This window comes from Grus americana, chromosome 3 (assembly GCF_028858705.1).
Source record: "Grus americana isolate bGruAme1 chromosome 3, bGruAme1.mat, whole genome shotgun sequence".
Taxonomy (NCBI): Eukaryota; Metazoa; Chordata; class Aves; order Gruiformes; family Gruidae; genus Grus; species Grus americana.
This window is the reverse complement of record NC_072854.1, coordinates 71,170,795-71,185,563: the sequence shown is the minus strand read 5'-3', so window position 1 is coordinate 71,185,563 and position 14,769 is coordinate 71,170,795. Positions and strand designations below refer to the sequence as shown.

At 40.5% G+C, this 14,769-nt stretch overlaps 1 protein-coding gene across 2 annotated transcripts in view; it reads left to right on the top strand.

Annotated features, from left to right (window-relative positions):
- The window catches only part of PLEKHG1 (pleckstrin homology and RhoGEF domain containing G1), a 135,822-nt gene that overhangs the window by 97,705 nt on the left and 23,348 nt on the right, over positions 1 to 14,769 (top strand). For both annotated transcript variants that reach the window (XM_054821370.1, XM_054821368.1), the window contains 2 exons: positions 6,523 to 6,623; positions 11,131 to 11,200. In XM_054821370.1, coding sequence (XP_054677345.1) covers positions 6,523 to 6,623; positions 11,131 to 11,200 — 171 coding nt within the window. The remainder of the gene's footprint in view (positions 1 to 6,522; positions 6,624 to 11,130; positions 11,201 to 14,769) is intronic.

Sequence of the window (14,769 nt, the reverse complement as noted above, 5' to 3'; positions counted from 1 at the left end):
CTCATCTAGTAACAAATAGTATTATTTGGGCCGATCCATTCGGAAGTTTGCTGGCTGTCAGTGGTGAGAGGCATTCTCCTCACCCTCCTCCCTTGATGGCAGGGTCAGTGCTCTGCAAGCACGTGGGTTGGTGCTGCAGAGCCCACCTGCAAGGTCTGATGGAGCTGTTTCCCACGAGGGCAGAGCTTTGCTCATGCTGACAAGTGGCAGTCTTACATACAAGGTACTGAGGGACGTAAAGCAAATGGAAAAGGGGGTAGGAAGCCCAGGGAGCCCAGGAGCTTTCTGCTCCCATTGCTGAAGTGAGCAGAGGAGCTGCATCTCCAAGTCTGTGCTGTCCTCAGAAAGACCTTGGCTTTGGCTGTAGGTTGGTGGCAGGGCTGTGCTGTGCCCTGCCTAGCCCCAGACGGGTGCTGATCTTTCGGATCTGTCTGTGCTTTGGCTGATGTGAGAGTTTTCCAGCTTCGGATGTTTTAAAAAAAAAAAAAAAAAAACAAACCAGCAAATACCACTCCCCACCTCCCTATTTTCCACTAAACATAGAAAGTGGGAAGACATGGTCACAGAAATTTCCTTCTTTATTTACATTTCTGTTTGTACACATAGAGAAGCTGTATGGTGGACAGTACAAGCATTTTTTGAGGTTTGATTTAATGGTGTCATTAATGTGCAACATCTGTAGCAGAAATAAAATATGGTTCTGGTTTTTATGGAACTCAAACTGCATCTGCAGTTAAAAATATGCCTAGTAGTTAAATATAAGTATTTAGCTGCATTAGCTTACTACGTGATTGAGTTACTTGCAGCCTGGGTTAGTGGTTGCGTTAGTCATGCGGGAACTGGAGATACTGGCTGCTAGGTAGCAAATTCTCACCATCACAGCAAAGGGGGTTTGTAAAGTTCCTCCCCTCCTTGTGGAATCAGTACAGGTAAGACATTGCAGCAGAGCTGCTGCTGCTTCTCCTACAGAGGAGTTTCAGAAGTGGGAGGTGAAGGGAGCTAATTACCTTGACAGGAAGGGATTTCTGCCTGCCACGTGGGAATGTGCTGGGCAAGGGATGGGAGGTGGGAAATGGTTTTAAGAGCAATTGGGCAAGCATTTTCGCTCTGGGAAGGGAAGGAGGGTTTCAGTCAAACTGGGGCTGCCTGTAGATACGTGACCTGTTTTGGCTGGTTACAGAGGCTGAAGAGGAAAAATATGGAAGACAGACAATGAAGGGAGGAAAGCAGTCAGAAATGTGTTAAGTTTGGCTGCATGAAATGTTTTCCTACAGGTGTCTCCAAGTAAACCACTGTGCAGATTACAGGAGAGCCGCACTAAAATAGCAGGCTAGTCGTCTTCTGTCACAGAAGGTGATGACGACAAAGATAATTACATGTTTTAAGGAGAAATTCTGACAAAAGGGTTTGATATAGGAAGGAGATGGATTTGATTTAAGTCTCAATCAGTCCTTGGACTCATATAGCCAAAGCAACCAGAGCAAGAAAGCAAAGTATGTTTGGTTTACAACTGCACCTTTGCTTTGCAGGGTGCAGCTGTACTGTAAATAATTGAAAAGAGCTGCAGTGAGCTGCTCTGACCAGAATTCAGCATCCTTGGCCACCTGTTGTGGATAGTGTGCTATTTTTTGACCCACAAGGCATTCAGAGTATGTTGCTATACGTGTTGGATAAATCCATAAATAAAATAATAAAAAAAAGTAATAATTTAAAAAAACAGGCAAAAGGGGAATTGATACATATTATAATTTTCTATGTAATTGGCAGAATTAGCAATGGGGAGCATGTTATAGCGGTTATTCCATTGTACAACTGTTGCCCAGCTTTCTCTTTGGTTACAAGTACATAGTTTGATCAGCATGGCTCTAGCTAGCAGGCTGCAAACAGGATCCAGTTTGTGGCATGTTTTCCTTCTGGCCTGCAGCCTTTTCCTCAGAGTGGTGTGGAAGTAGTGGCCAAGGCTGCTGAACCGTTTCTTTGGTTTCTCTTCTGCACAGCCATCTGATTTGGGCCATGTGCATCTCTGCTGGGTAGAGGGGGCTCAGACAAAAATATGCCTGTGAGTATGGTATAGCATCTAGGAGTAAGCTGCCTTACTAGTAGCGCAGATCTAGGGAGTATCAGAAAACTGGGGTCTGAGTGATGTTATGGCACTGACTGGATTAGGTGCTGCTTGATCTAATATTATATATTCCTACTCAGGCTGCAACACTAGAAGTCATTGGAGTTTTCATAAATATCTGGTTTGTTCGAAGCATTTTTTGGTCAGAGACTGAGTTTTCCTGATGTAAGTCCTCAGCTGTTGAGCCAAAGAGCCTGTTGCTGAAGTCCAGAGACATACAGCAGCTTTGCGTTCTCCTGCAGCCTGTGTTCAGGCATTGGAAGCAGTTTCCTGGTGGGTAGAATCCTTCTTTCTTGGTATTGATATTTAATCAATTTTTCAGTGTCATGTGTCCCTGCCTCTTGGTAAAGGTGTACCTATACAACAGCACTGCTCTTTCAACAATTTTGCTTCTCTTTGGTGATATCTATATGTGCACAGTCCTGCCCTGTAAAGGAATTACTAAGAACTTCTGTAGTATTTCTTGTAGGGCAGGTTAAAAATTGATTCTTGTTTTATGAGGCAGTGTGGCTTTTACCCATTTATTTATTTATTTATTTATTTTTAGCATTGCCATTAACATTACTCATTTTAATGTGTAGTTTTAATATTGTGGCATTAATGGCTTATTATTGTTCAGCTTGTAGTCTGTTTTTAAAGTTAAGTGTGTGTCTGTTTTCAAAGGAAATCTTGGCTGGCTAGATGAAAATGTCCCACTAATTTGCATTTAGTTTCTAAAGTTTGGTTATGGAAAAGATTAGTTTAATCAATATATGAAGATACTATTGCTTGTTTTGTCCTTTCCTTGACAGTATTCTCTCATGTCTAATTCATATAATTATTGGTTTTGCCTCTTGAGGTTAGTGTTGTCATCATTTTGTTCCTCTAGAGATCTTTCTTGTGTGATTGTGGAGGAGGAGAGGGTAGTGAGGATACGCAGCTTCTAACAGACATTCCTTCTGATGGATTCGGCGTGATGAAAGACAAACGGGGAGAACATCAAACCCAGCAAGGAAGGCACGGCAGTCTGGCAAGACTCTTCTGGGTTTTGAAGAGTTTCAGGAAATAGATTGGAAAAATTGTGCAATACCGTTAGAGCAAACCTTGTTCCACAAATCAGTCTAAGACGACTGGCATTTGTGGAGTTTTTTTTCTCCTATAAAGTAAGCTAAATGTTTTTGCCATAACTGCAGAGAAGCAATAAAAGACTAGTGAAGGCAAAGGTTATAAACAAATCATTCGGTGCCGACAGAGGGTCCATAGATGCTGACAAGAAACAAATAAAGTGAATAAGGCCGGTACTCTGTTCTGATAAATTTCATTGATTTCTGCACCGTGTCATTACGTTGCAGCCTGCCCTGTTATCTTGTAGCTGCAAACCTTTCATTATGGCTTCAGATGATAACAGCTGTTGATATGCTGCAGGAGGTTGCAGTGACTACCATGGGGGTAAAGTACCATTTGCTCAGAAATAATTAGGAAAAACCCCATGGCTGGGTAGCTTTGATCTGCCTGTGTTGTTGTCCTTGCAGAGGACTTGATATTGCAATACTGCATCTGTTTCCTGGATGAGTTCATGGAGCCTTTATGAGAGCACGCGTGCTCTGTAAAGCAGAATAACTAGAAGGGTCCCACGTGCTGTGTCAGTGCAAGTGCTGTGCTGTGCCTGGACTTTATCAGACCACTGTGTCAAGACCGTCCGATGTCCACCTCTCTCACATAATCACGGATATCTGAAGCTTGCTGCTGCTGTGACTACCCTACTGTCAGCGCCACGTTAGGCAGTTTGCGTCTGGCTCGGGTATCCGCTTGCACGTGTAACGGCAATGTAAACGTGTCTGGAGCCGTCAGACTTGCACAGGCCTCAAGTCAACAACGTTAACAGAAAGAGAAAGCTAACCCATGAAAGCAGCCCCCAAATCCCATGTGATTCCCTGACAATGTGAGGTGAGATAGTAGGTACCTCTGAATCCCCCAAGCATTTTAAGCAAATAACCGTCTCCTTTTACTCTAACTAAGCACAAATCCAAACCATTCTGGTTTGTTTCTGATCTGATGCTGGGAGGAGAAGGGGGTCTGAAGCGCAGTCTTCGGGAACTTCTAGGACAAGGAAGCACAAACTGTGCGTGTGTGGTATAACCTGATATACACTGCATACCCTGTGGGAATGCTGGAAAACTGCCAAAGCACCTGCAGGCTGCTGCTTGGCAGGAGTGTTAAAAAGTACATGGTTCCCTCTGTCTTACTAAGAGTTGGTAAAAGACCGAGAAGAGTGTGCGTGTGTGGAGGAAAACTCTGGGGTAAGAGGACAAAAGGAGCGCAGACCAGGTCACGCTTGTAACTCTGTCAACAATACTGGAAATAGCTGTGGACTGTTTGTTATTTTGAAGAAACCCAAGCTCCAGCTATGCTGAGATGAATGAATCTGAAAGGAACTCCTCTTTATTCAATAAACATGCTGTATGGAGTTACTTATTGTAAGATTTCCATTCCTCTCCAATCTACCTTGTCATACTAGCTAAGGCTGCTGCAGTGTTCCTGCAGCGCTAAAAATGTTTTCAGAGGATCACAGTTCCTCTGGAGTTTTTCTGTTCTTTGCTTTTATATGCAGCTTTGTATTAGTGGGCAGAAAAGGTTATTTATTTACTGCCATCCCTGGAGTAGCCTTTGACCTAGTGTATTGCTTGCTGCAGTCCTGTCTGCCTTACCATCCTGAACCTTTTACTCTTCTGCAATTTCTGAGTATAAATAAAAAGCCAAGGACAAATTCAGGGAGTCCCAGCGATGTGGTTCCAATGACTTACTGCACCAAATATATTTCAAGGACAGGCTTGGACTATGAGGCTGCTGTCAGCCAGGAGAGAAAGTAGAGTACAGGACAGATGCCATCACAGAGGAGGCGAAATGGCTCTTCAGGGACCTGCCTGCTTGCTGCCCACTGCTGCTCTTAAAGACACTGAGGTTGCCTTGGAATAGGCTTGCTCGCTTTCCCTTGATTAAAAATACTGAGTTTTGGGGCCTGTGAGGGGTACCTTTAACTAGAGGTGGTGAAAGAGTGTGGATTATTGAGCATTAGGATAGGGGGAGGGGACAGGAAAGCCTACTGGTACCTAAACCTGAATCTTGGTTACGCCCGTGACTCTGCTGACACTGTTTCAGTTGGAAAGAAGAATATGGGGACAGAGGCTTGAGTGCCGCAATTCTTAACCTTCCTTATGAGGACGTCTAAAATCCAAAAGTCAAATGGTTGATCCAACCTCTTTGTCTTCAAGGGATTTACACAGAGAATAAATCTTGGCCAATGTATGTGTTCTATAACGCTTTTTTCTTTACGACTCTGGAACACAGTTATATCATAGAAATTTTCATGGTCTCGTTGATGTTTTGCAGGGCTCCTTCCTTACAGCACCATGGAATGCCGTGTCGCTTTTGGGAGGTTGCCACACCACATTGTCTAGCCCCAGGCTAAGGGATTTTATTTATTTTTATTTCACATTGTTTCAGCTGTTTTCACTTGTGCTTTATTTCCATCCTCCAGCAGAATTTCTTCATGAATGTGGCAACACGTTGGGTTTCTTGGTTTATGAGTTGTAGTTAGTTAAATAGCCTGCTGGATTTGTTTGCCTTTATCTGAGAAATTTTAATACTGTAGCAGCAACAGAATGAAAGGTGACACTTCGGGAGCTGAGCTCTTATCAAAGTGAGGGAAGAGATGGGAAAGTTGTTCTCCTAGATCACTGCTGATCAACTTTTTCTAGCTGTCTTGTTCCTATTCAATTAAAGTCTCTGGATGAGACACTATCGCTTCTGTAAATGCAAAAGGAAATCTTTGCTAGAGTATATAGCAATGTAGTTTGTAATGTAACTGTAGTGTGGTTAAATTGCATGCGCATATATATATTGAATTCTGTCCTCTACAAACTCGGCATGGTTTTCTTAACTACGATATAAAAAAAGAATAAATTTTGCAGTGGTTGCTTTTCTGAGCCTGTGTTGCTTGTATGCTTTCTGCTCTTCATTATATAGGTTTTCTGTTACTAAGACTGCATTAAATTACATTTTTCATCTCTTATTTTTACTTTTTTTTTTCTTCGAGCCAGTTAAATGATCAATTAAACTGTCTCCGTGAATGAAATCTGAATACATTTGTATATCAGTAGCAAGAGAAATGTTGGCTGTCCTGTCTAAGGGCCATAACTTAGCATTCAGTCTTTTGTTATTTTCTTGGTTTCAATGAACAGATAAGTACTGTTACCTTTCATAAAAGAGTGACTGTTCACAGAGGGGCTACTGAAGGCTCTACTGTAATAATAAGGTGAAACTGATACGAAGAGGCTGATCTTGTACAATAAAACATGGCTCCATTTACTGATCTAGAGAAGGAGGAAATGTCTGAAGCCCTCTTCTCATTTCTCTTGTAGGATTACCTCGACTGTATCACTGACCAGACCAAACTCGCCCTGGGGACAGAAGAGCGATCAGCCCTGTTTGGAAACATACGGGATATCTACCGTTTCAACAGGTGAATTCATAATTTAACAAAATTAAAACAGTCCAATAGCCTGTATTAATGGAGAGGGAGCAGGCCAAGCAAATACTCTTTTCTCATTTTAAGAAGATATATGCATTGAGAAATGGTCTATCTTTGATTCTCAGCAGGGTTGGTTTGCTGAGGTCATATGTTTTAGCTGTTTATTTTATGAATCAAATGTGGTCCCCATTTACTTTTTTGTTTTTGTGCTATTTCCATGAATTTAAGCCTAACCTGCTCTGTGCCCTAACTGAGCCTAGCGCAATACCACTGTGAACGAAATTCTTGCCTTACTAGAGAGACGTCGTTTTATTTCTACTACATTAGGTCCTTTTGTGTACTGATATACATCACCCAGATCTGGCTTTTGGAGCATTTTAAACTACTAGCGGACTCCCTGAATTAATTTCGCAAAACTGTGTTCAAGTACCTTTCCATTTATTGAAGGCTTCTGTTCAGTATCTTTACAGCCTTCTCTAAAACTCTGCAGAGGGAATTCTAATGTCTATTCAGAGCCTGAAGTAAAATTTCTTGCTTATATAGCTAGTGCCACATTATGTGGGACCTGCAGTATCTGCAGTTTTAGGAGCATGCTACTGCTACTTTTGTCTGAATCCTCTGTTACTATAAAAATAACAACTTATTCAACATTTAAGTAAAACCTGAATATTCAATCGATACAAGAAATACATTGGCATAAAGTTCCCACGTCTTTTATATCCCATTACTCCTGTAAAAGTTCTCTTCACTTTGCTATAGTTGACATATCACTTCCCAAATGACTGTGTTCTTTGAGGAAGAACAGATAATTTAATTGCATCAAAAGAGGATTCTGAAGTGGAGGACTAGTGTCAAAGAGCATCTTTAAACTAGTTTCCCATGATGATGGAAAAACATTGAAGTGCTTCAGCTGCTGGGATCACTGTTCAGTATCAAAGGGAAGAGTGGGGACAGATCTATTCAGAACTTACGGACAAAGGCGAAATCTAAAATCTTCTCCTAAAACTTAAAAAAGCTACTGCAGAGTAATGGAAATATACTTAACTGGAAAACTGCTATGTCCTGCTTCAGCTACAACAACTGACTTGACTGAATGTCTAACACGATGGAAAATACATAGCAGTATCCTGATCATGTGTTTTAGAGCCATGAGACAATGATTGTGAGTTTACAGCTTTCCAGCAGTCTCAGGATGGAAAAAAACCGGTTCTGGCCATTATATTTTCTGATCCTTCAAAAGCTAGAGAAATGGCAGACTTGGTAGCTAGGACACATTTATACCAGTGTCATCGCAAATATTACCTAATAAAAATACCTTCAAGTATGATCAGTAATTGTACAGAATAATTGAGTTGCAAAAAAACATTTGCAGAGGTTAAAAAAAAGAAGCGAAAAAAAAGCAGTTTGGGGCAATTCTAGAGATAGATATGTTACCATGGTTAAAACTCACTGGAAAGTTGTCTAAAACATCTAGTAAATTACTAATGTATTTCAGGCCTTCTAATTTAAAATTCTACATGGAAATTGTGAGCTTTTAAGACTGAACACTCATTGTAGATCCCAATATAGCTTCAAGGATTAAGTTCCCTCCTGTGTGAAACTTGGCATGTAGCTTCTGGGTCCTAAACATGCTCTAGAGCCTTTTTATTTATTTTACCTTTGAAAAAGGTCCATTTGGCAGTTCTGTGTTAGTAGTTTCAGATGCTTTTTGTAAGCATGATTTTATAGTTTCAGAATTACCTTGTTTGTCTTAACTTTGAATTTGACCATAATCAATGATCAAAAGTTTTAGTCTTGCGTTTTTTTGGACTTTGTATAGATCTGAGAAATTTAATTTCAGTAAATGGGAATTTTTCTCAGCTAAACTACTTACGAATTTTAGGTGTTGTGCTGAATAGCAGAAATGATGGTCAGGATGGTAACTATTAGACCTGTGACTATGATCTCTTTTTGGAAAGGTATTTCTTAAAGCAGAATCACTGGTCCTGCTCCATCTCTTGGGAAAAGTTCCCCCACTATTAATTTATTTATTCGAAAGGGGGAAGTGTCCTCTAAGTTAGCACTTCTCTTGACGTCCTGTAGTCAACAGCTTGATGCTAACCTGCACTTTGTTGTATTGAAGGTCTTCACCCACGAGGGGGAAGATAAGTAATATTGTCTCAAAAATAATTTGTACTCCAAAAAATCAAAGCATCTTAAAAGACATTGTAATGAGACGACTATTAATTTGACTTGAAAAGGTAATGAATGCACTGCATGAAAAATTGTCAGTCTGTTTATGCTTACCTCTCTCATCCCAAAGGAGTTAGCATTAGCTATTGAATATGATCGTACAGATTCAGATTTTTCTATCCCATAATAACCCAAGCTGTATAACTCAGTACATGGTCTTAAATGGCACTGGCACTTGTGTCATGTTTCAGTCCAAGTCTTGTTAGTGATTCAGCTGCAAGAGGATGGAGTTCCTCTAATGGTGCTCCCTCCCTCATGCTCCCTTCCTGCCTGGGTGGTTGGCACAAGTGAGTCGCAGAGGCTGAGAGCTGAACAGCCTAAACCCTCTGGATGTTCAGGTGAAGGCAACTAGTGTTTTCCTCTCTTATTTCTTCTGCCTCCTGCCAGGGACTTAAATGTAGCCTGTACTAATGGCCCAGCTTTTTCACATGTCAGCTTGGTATTACAGGGATTTATTTAAGTTTTTCAGGATTCCTGGGCATGCCAGTTTTGTTATTATTATAGTGGCAGGCTGCTCTTACCAATCCCATTCTTACCAGCCAGGTGAGACAGAAGAGAGCGCAGTGTAGGTGACAAAGTCTTTCAAAGCGCAGCCCTTACACTATGGGCTTGTGCTGAAGACACAAGCCACTAGCATATTTACTGCATGAACTTGGACTCATTGCGTGAATATGTACAATCTTTTAAGTGTTGCATTACTGTATCCTGTAGAAGAAATAATGTGGTGTTATAGGAGACCAGTAGGGATAAAATGACAATCAAGGTGCTACATACTGTAAGCTGTCGGGAATATATCTGCCTGCTGGACAGCAGGAATCCTCTGAGCCTGTTCTGTGTGTTTGATATTATTTCTGAAACTCGTGCGGAACAGTCAGTCATAACTAATGGTCATGGTCACCATTGCTACAGCTTGCCTCTTTTGCTGATGTAAAGGAGCTTCATGAGTGTGGGCTATCAAGCAAGGGTGATATTTTTATTCCCATTTTGATGAAGGGAGAAATTGAGGTGTGGAGGTTAAACTGTTGCTGTACAGAGTGGCTTAGTTACCACTGAACCAAAGGTCTTTGTCTGTCTTTGTTCCTTGAGACTGATTGCTGATTTCTTCCCTTCCTTCCTCCAGTAATTAGAGAAGCAAAGAACAAGTCAGGAAACTTTTCTGGTTTACTCCTTTTATTACTTACAGAGGGAAATTGTGCCTGCTTAGAGGGGAAAAGGGTAGTTCCCTAGATACGGGCTTAGCAACTCTTATGCGAAACACATTCAGGGAACCAGCTGTGAACTGGGAAGAAAGTAGCCCTAAACGGAAAATCATCTGATGAGAAGGGGGCGGGGGGGAAGTTCTATCAGAGAACAATTTGGCAGAAAACTCAATTTCTTCTCTCGTTTTTCTGAGTACATCTTTCAGTAAAGACTACTTGGATCAAGGAGAGACCTTTGAGGTTTTCTTCTTCTGCCTCAACTCTTATTTCACTGAATTGACTTTCAAGAACTGAGTTTCATACAACAGTGAACATGCTCCCTTATTGCTTTGCTCCTGTTACAATGAATTCATTTCCTGCTTGGCATGTCAAAATTATAAAATCCTCTCAGTAAGGTTTTATTTTCATGCATGTAGAATTTATATATTCCCTTCCAGAAAACTTTTTCCAGGCTAATCATTTTTCTTCAGTGAAGAGACCCACTAAAGGTAGACAAGTTTTCCTGAGTGAGCTTATTACCATTCTTCTTGTATGTGTAATACATCCCTGGTTCTCGTCTGTGTTTTTTCACATCAGCTCCTCATCTCCCTCAGTCAAGTAAAGCTCCTACAACATACAAAGACTTTAGAGGACAGGGCATGTGCTTCAGTATCTTTTAAATTTTGTTATTTTTAAATTGTGTTAGTTGATATACAAGCTACACAACTGTCTGACGACACCACTATGAGTATCGTAGAAGAGCTGTCGATTTGAAGGAAGGGGTTCAGCTTTGCTTAGGAGACTAGCGATCTATGGTCATTGTGATGACTTGAAGTTTTAAGTATGTGGGAATACCATTTCCTTAGAGTGCTCCTCTGCCTCCAAACAGAAAATCCCAGCAGCTATACATCTAGGGGGAAGCAGGGCATCAAAGGGATTCTCGTTCCCTTTTTAGGACTCCCTGCATCATTAAGTGCTTTGGGCATCACTGCCATGAATGATGAAGCACTGTCTGGCTCTGAATATTCAGGTGTGTCTACTCCAAGGTGTGTCATAATTGTTTTCCCTTTTCCTGTTCTTTGTTTTAGTGAACTTCTGCAAGATTTGGAAAACTGTGAAAATGATCCTGTGGCTATAGCAGACTGTTTTGTTTCCAAGGTAAGGGGCTGTTGCAGGAGTCTGCAGCACAACACCAGTTGCAGAGTAATATGGGGTAATAAGATTAATTTATTAGCTTTTGAGACCTAATTCTGAGAGCTTGTATGACTTCAACCAATAAAAGTTAGCCAATCTATGGAAAGGGAAGTAATTTATCTTAGTAGGTGATAGGGATATGCCTCTGATTTGGATGTTTAAAAAAGCCAGAAAAAGGTGTTATTTTCTTCAATAAGTGTATCTGAACTGGTGGAGCTGTTGATCTAGAGTTCATTTTTAGATCTCTCTTTGTAAAGAATTACAGGGATTCTTTGTTTTCCTCCTTTTTTAATACAGGTGATCAAGTGGTGCTCCAGTTATGCCTTGCCATCTTAAAAACAACTACAGAATACAGCTTGGCTGCATTTTTAGAAAAGGCAATAACCTTAACGTACTTGTGGCGATACTGTTTTCTGAGATGCACTTTTTTCCTGAATCCAGCAGCCATGCCTTTAATTTTCTTTTTAAAGGGGAAGGTCCAAAGTTTAGCCTTAAGATTCAAATCTCATTCTCTCTGATATACTTCGAATTTTCTGAACATTGATCTGACATATTTATTCTGTTGGACAATTCTGAAGCCAAAAAAATATGGAGAAGAAGTTGTTAGGTGCAGGAGAAATACAGGGTAGCAAAGTAGGTGTCCTTCATTGTAGGAAACTCAGAGAGCCAGTCAGGAAGGGGAATAGCTATAATGGGTAGGACAACAAGAGATTAAGTAATTTGAGCTACAGGTCACTCTAGTTCACTGCAGACTTCACCAGAAAACCTACATATGCTTTGAATCCATAGAGCCCAAATATGTTAAGAAATAATGCCATCTTCATGGATTTTTCTGGGAGAAGAGGAGTGGAAGAGGGGGCATGTACTTGTTTAAATTTGGGTAATCTCTCTACAGGTTTGCTTGCTTTTTTTCATTTAAAAAAAAAAAAAAAAGGCCAAACCTTGTCATGTTTTATACTTTGTCCTGAACTCAGTATTGCCAGCACCAAACATTCACTGTAATAGGTCTAACACAAGGATTTAGGATTAACTGCACCACCCTCTCATGATAGTCAAGTAATTTGTTTTACGCTGTTGTGACACAAGGGATTTTATTGTAAAGGGGAGTGATGATACCAGCTTAGTGCTGCTGTTTCACCGGATCACTTGCTTGAGTTGAGTTTGAGAAAGCTGTTATTTATCAAGTAATTGATCTTTTGTAACCACTGAGACATCTTAGTGTTGGCACCACTGCTACAAAAATAGATTGTATTTTTACCCCATTGCAATGGCGTTTATGGCATGTTGTTATCGCTCCAAATAGCCTGTATTGAATTGAAGGAAAGAGAATGGGATAAGGGCGAGCACAAAGTCCTGCTTCTGGAATGGAATAACCCCATGTGCGTGCTCGGTCCAGCTAACTGGGAAACAGCTTAGCAAAAAAAGGATCTGGGGTCCTGGTGAATAAGAAGTTGAGCATAAGTCAGCAGAGTGCCTGTGCAGTGAAGGCCAATTGTGAGGCCTTCAGGATATTTACAGATATTACAGTTTGGAGCTGGTACAGCAGAAAGATCTATTGCTTGCTTATAGCTGGGACATGAAACAGAGGTGGTGCAAGTGATAATAGCAAGTCCAGGAAAAAAGTTGTGCTCTCTTTCATATTGGCCAGCTGAAAGGAGCTTTCTTGTAGACTTTCTGGCCATTAGTTCCAAAATCCATCTGCATATCATTGCTTGTGCTTTTTGTTCCCTTGTCAAATGCTTTTAACATTTGCATTATTGGCAGGCAACTGCCTGATGGCTCAGAAATTGCTAGAGATTGCAGTCCTAACAAGCATTTTTTTAGCTTCATCCAGACAAGTGCAAACACTTAAAAGCAAAATCAAACAATACCAAAATACCCCACAGTTCTGGTTTTGGCCGTGAAGATGGCATTACAGCAACTGCTGACTGTCTTAACAGACTCCAGTTGTCCATTCTTGGTTGCTTATATCTTTCCAGCATTGAGTAGTGGAAATAAAACTGCCTTTTTTGGCAGTATGCAGTCCTTCAAGTCTTATGGGACTTTGGCCATTTATTGTTTGATTGCTTCGAGTGTGCTAGATCTTCACTGTGAGTTAAGCACAGCGATAGTATCATGCTGAAGTCATAGCTCACAGCCTTAGCTAATGGATGTAGCTCCGCTGGAGATTCTTTAACGCTTCCTGTGGAACTGTGCTTAGGTTACACGAGCTCTGGCTCTAGTGCCATTTTTTTCATCCTTCTGGTTCAGCTGTGAATACCGTAGTTGCTGGGAATTTAAGCATATAATCAAGTTTTCACTGTAGGTACTGTGTTTACTTTTTGCATTTCATGAAGCTCAGTAGCAGCATAAAGTAATAGCCATTTCTTCCTTCAGGATTCATGTGAAATGACACAAAGTTGGTTTGCATGTATAACAGAACAGTTATGGTAAAAGTAACTCTGGACCTCGTTGGAACTTAAATATTGAATACTCATGAAAACATCTAAGCAGCTTAATTTCTAAAGGTCTAGTTTTGTACTGTATTTAATACACTGTTTCTTTGAACTTGACTTTGTTACTTGGTTTTGCTCAATAGAATTTGTTGTATGCCATATTATACTTCCCTCACGCAATCATACATCACTGTGTTTCCTGTGTATAACTTTCATGCTTGAGTAGTAGACAGCCTTGCAGCTTTTACTTTTAAGGGAAATACAGTAAGGATTATCAAAGCACGTTGGCGCACTTTGAATGAAAACTCATAATTGTGGATCTTTTGCATTTGTTGTGCTGAGTGCTCAAAGTAAATAGCTCCTAAAATGGCAGCTTTCATTTGTTAAGAGACTTCAGTAAGATGTCTTTAGTGTCAACTAGCCAGTAACATAAAACTCACTAACAGATAAAATAACCACGCAAAGCTATGAATTTATATAAGTATAAATATTTAATAGCAACTTACAACATTGTATTAAATCCTTCTACTTCCAGATATTTTAATTCATTAATAACTCACAAGCAAATAGACACAAATGCAGAAAAGCATGCTTTTTTAAAACCTGCTTTCCAGTCATGAATTGCTGCCTTTGCCTTTCTGCCCCGGGATGCAGACGGTGTGAATGGGTATTTGTTTAAACACTGTGGGATGGCTCCTGCACGGAAATAACCTGCCACTGAGGGTAGTGGTGTACTAGTTTAGTTTCTACCAGCTCTGGTCTTGCCTCTTTGTCTAGAACAACTGTATTAACTCTAGTACATTAAATGTCTTGGAGACATTTTGCTGGTAACTGTAATCGGAGGCTGGTTAAAGGGTTCCAGTGCAAGCTTAGCTATAGCTTAATTATTCACATAAAAGATTGTTTATAAGTTTTATTGCCAACTCAGTCTTTCATTTTCATAGTAATGATGCCAATGTTAATTAGAAGATTGACTTCAGTGTTCTACACGTTTGCATTTAAGTGAGTTGTTGTAAAGGAGCGCTTAATTCTGGCACGTTGCTCTTCTCACTCAGCACCCCAGAAATTCAGAACATATGTTTTCTGAAAGACACACCA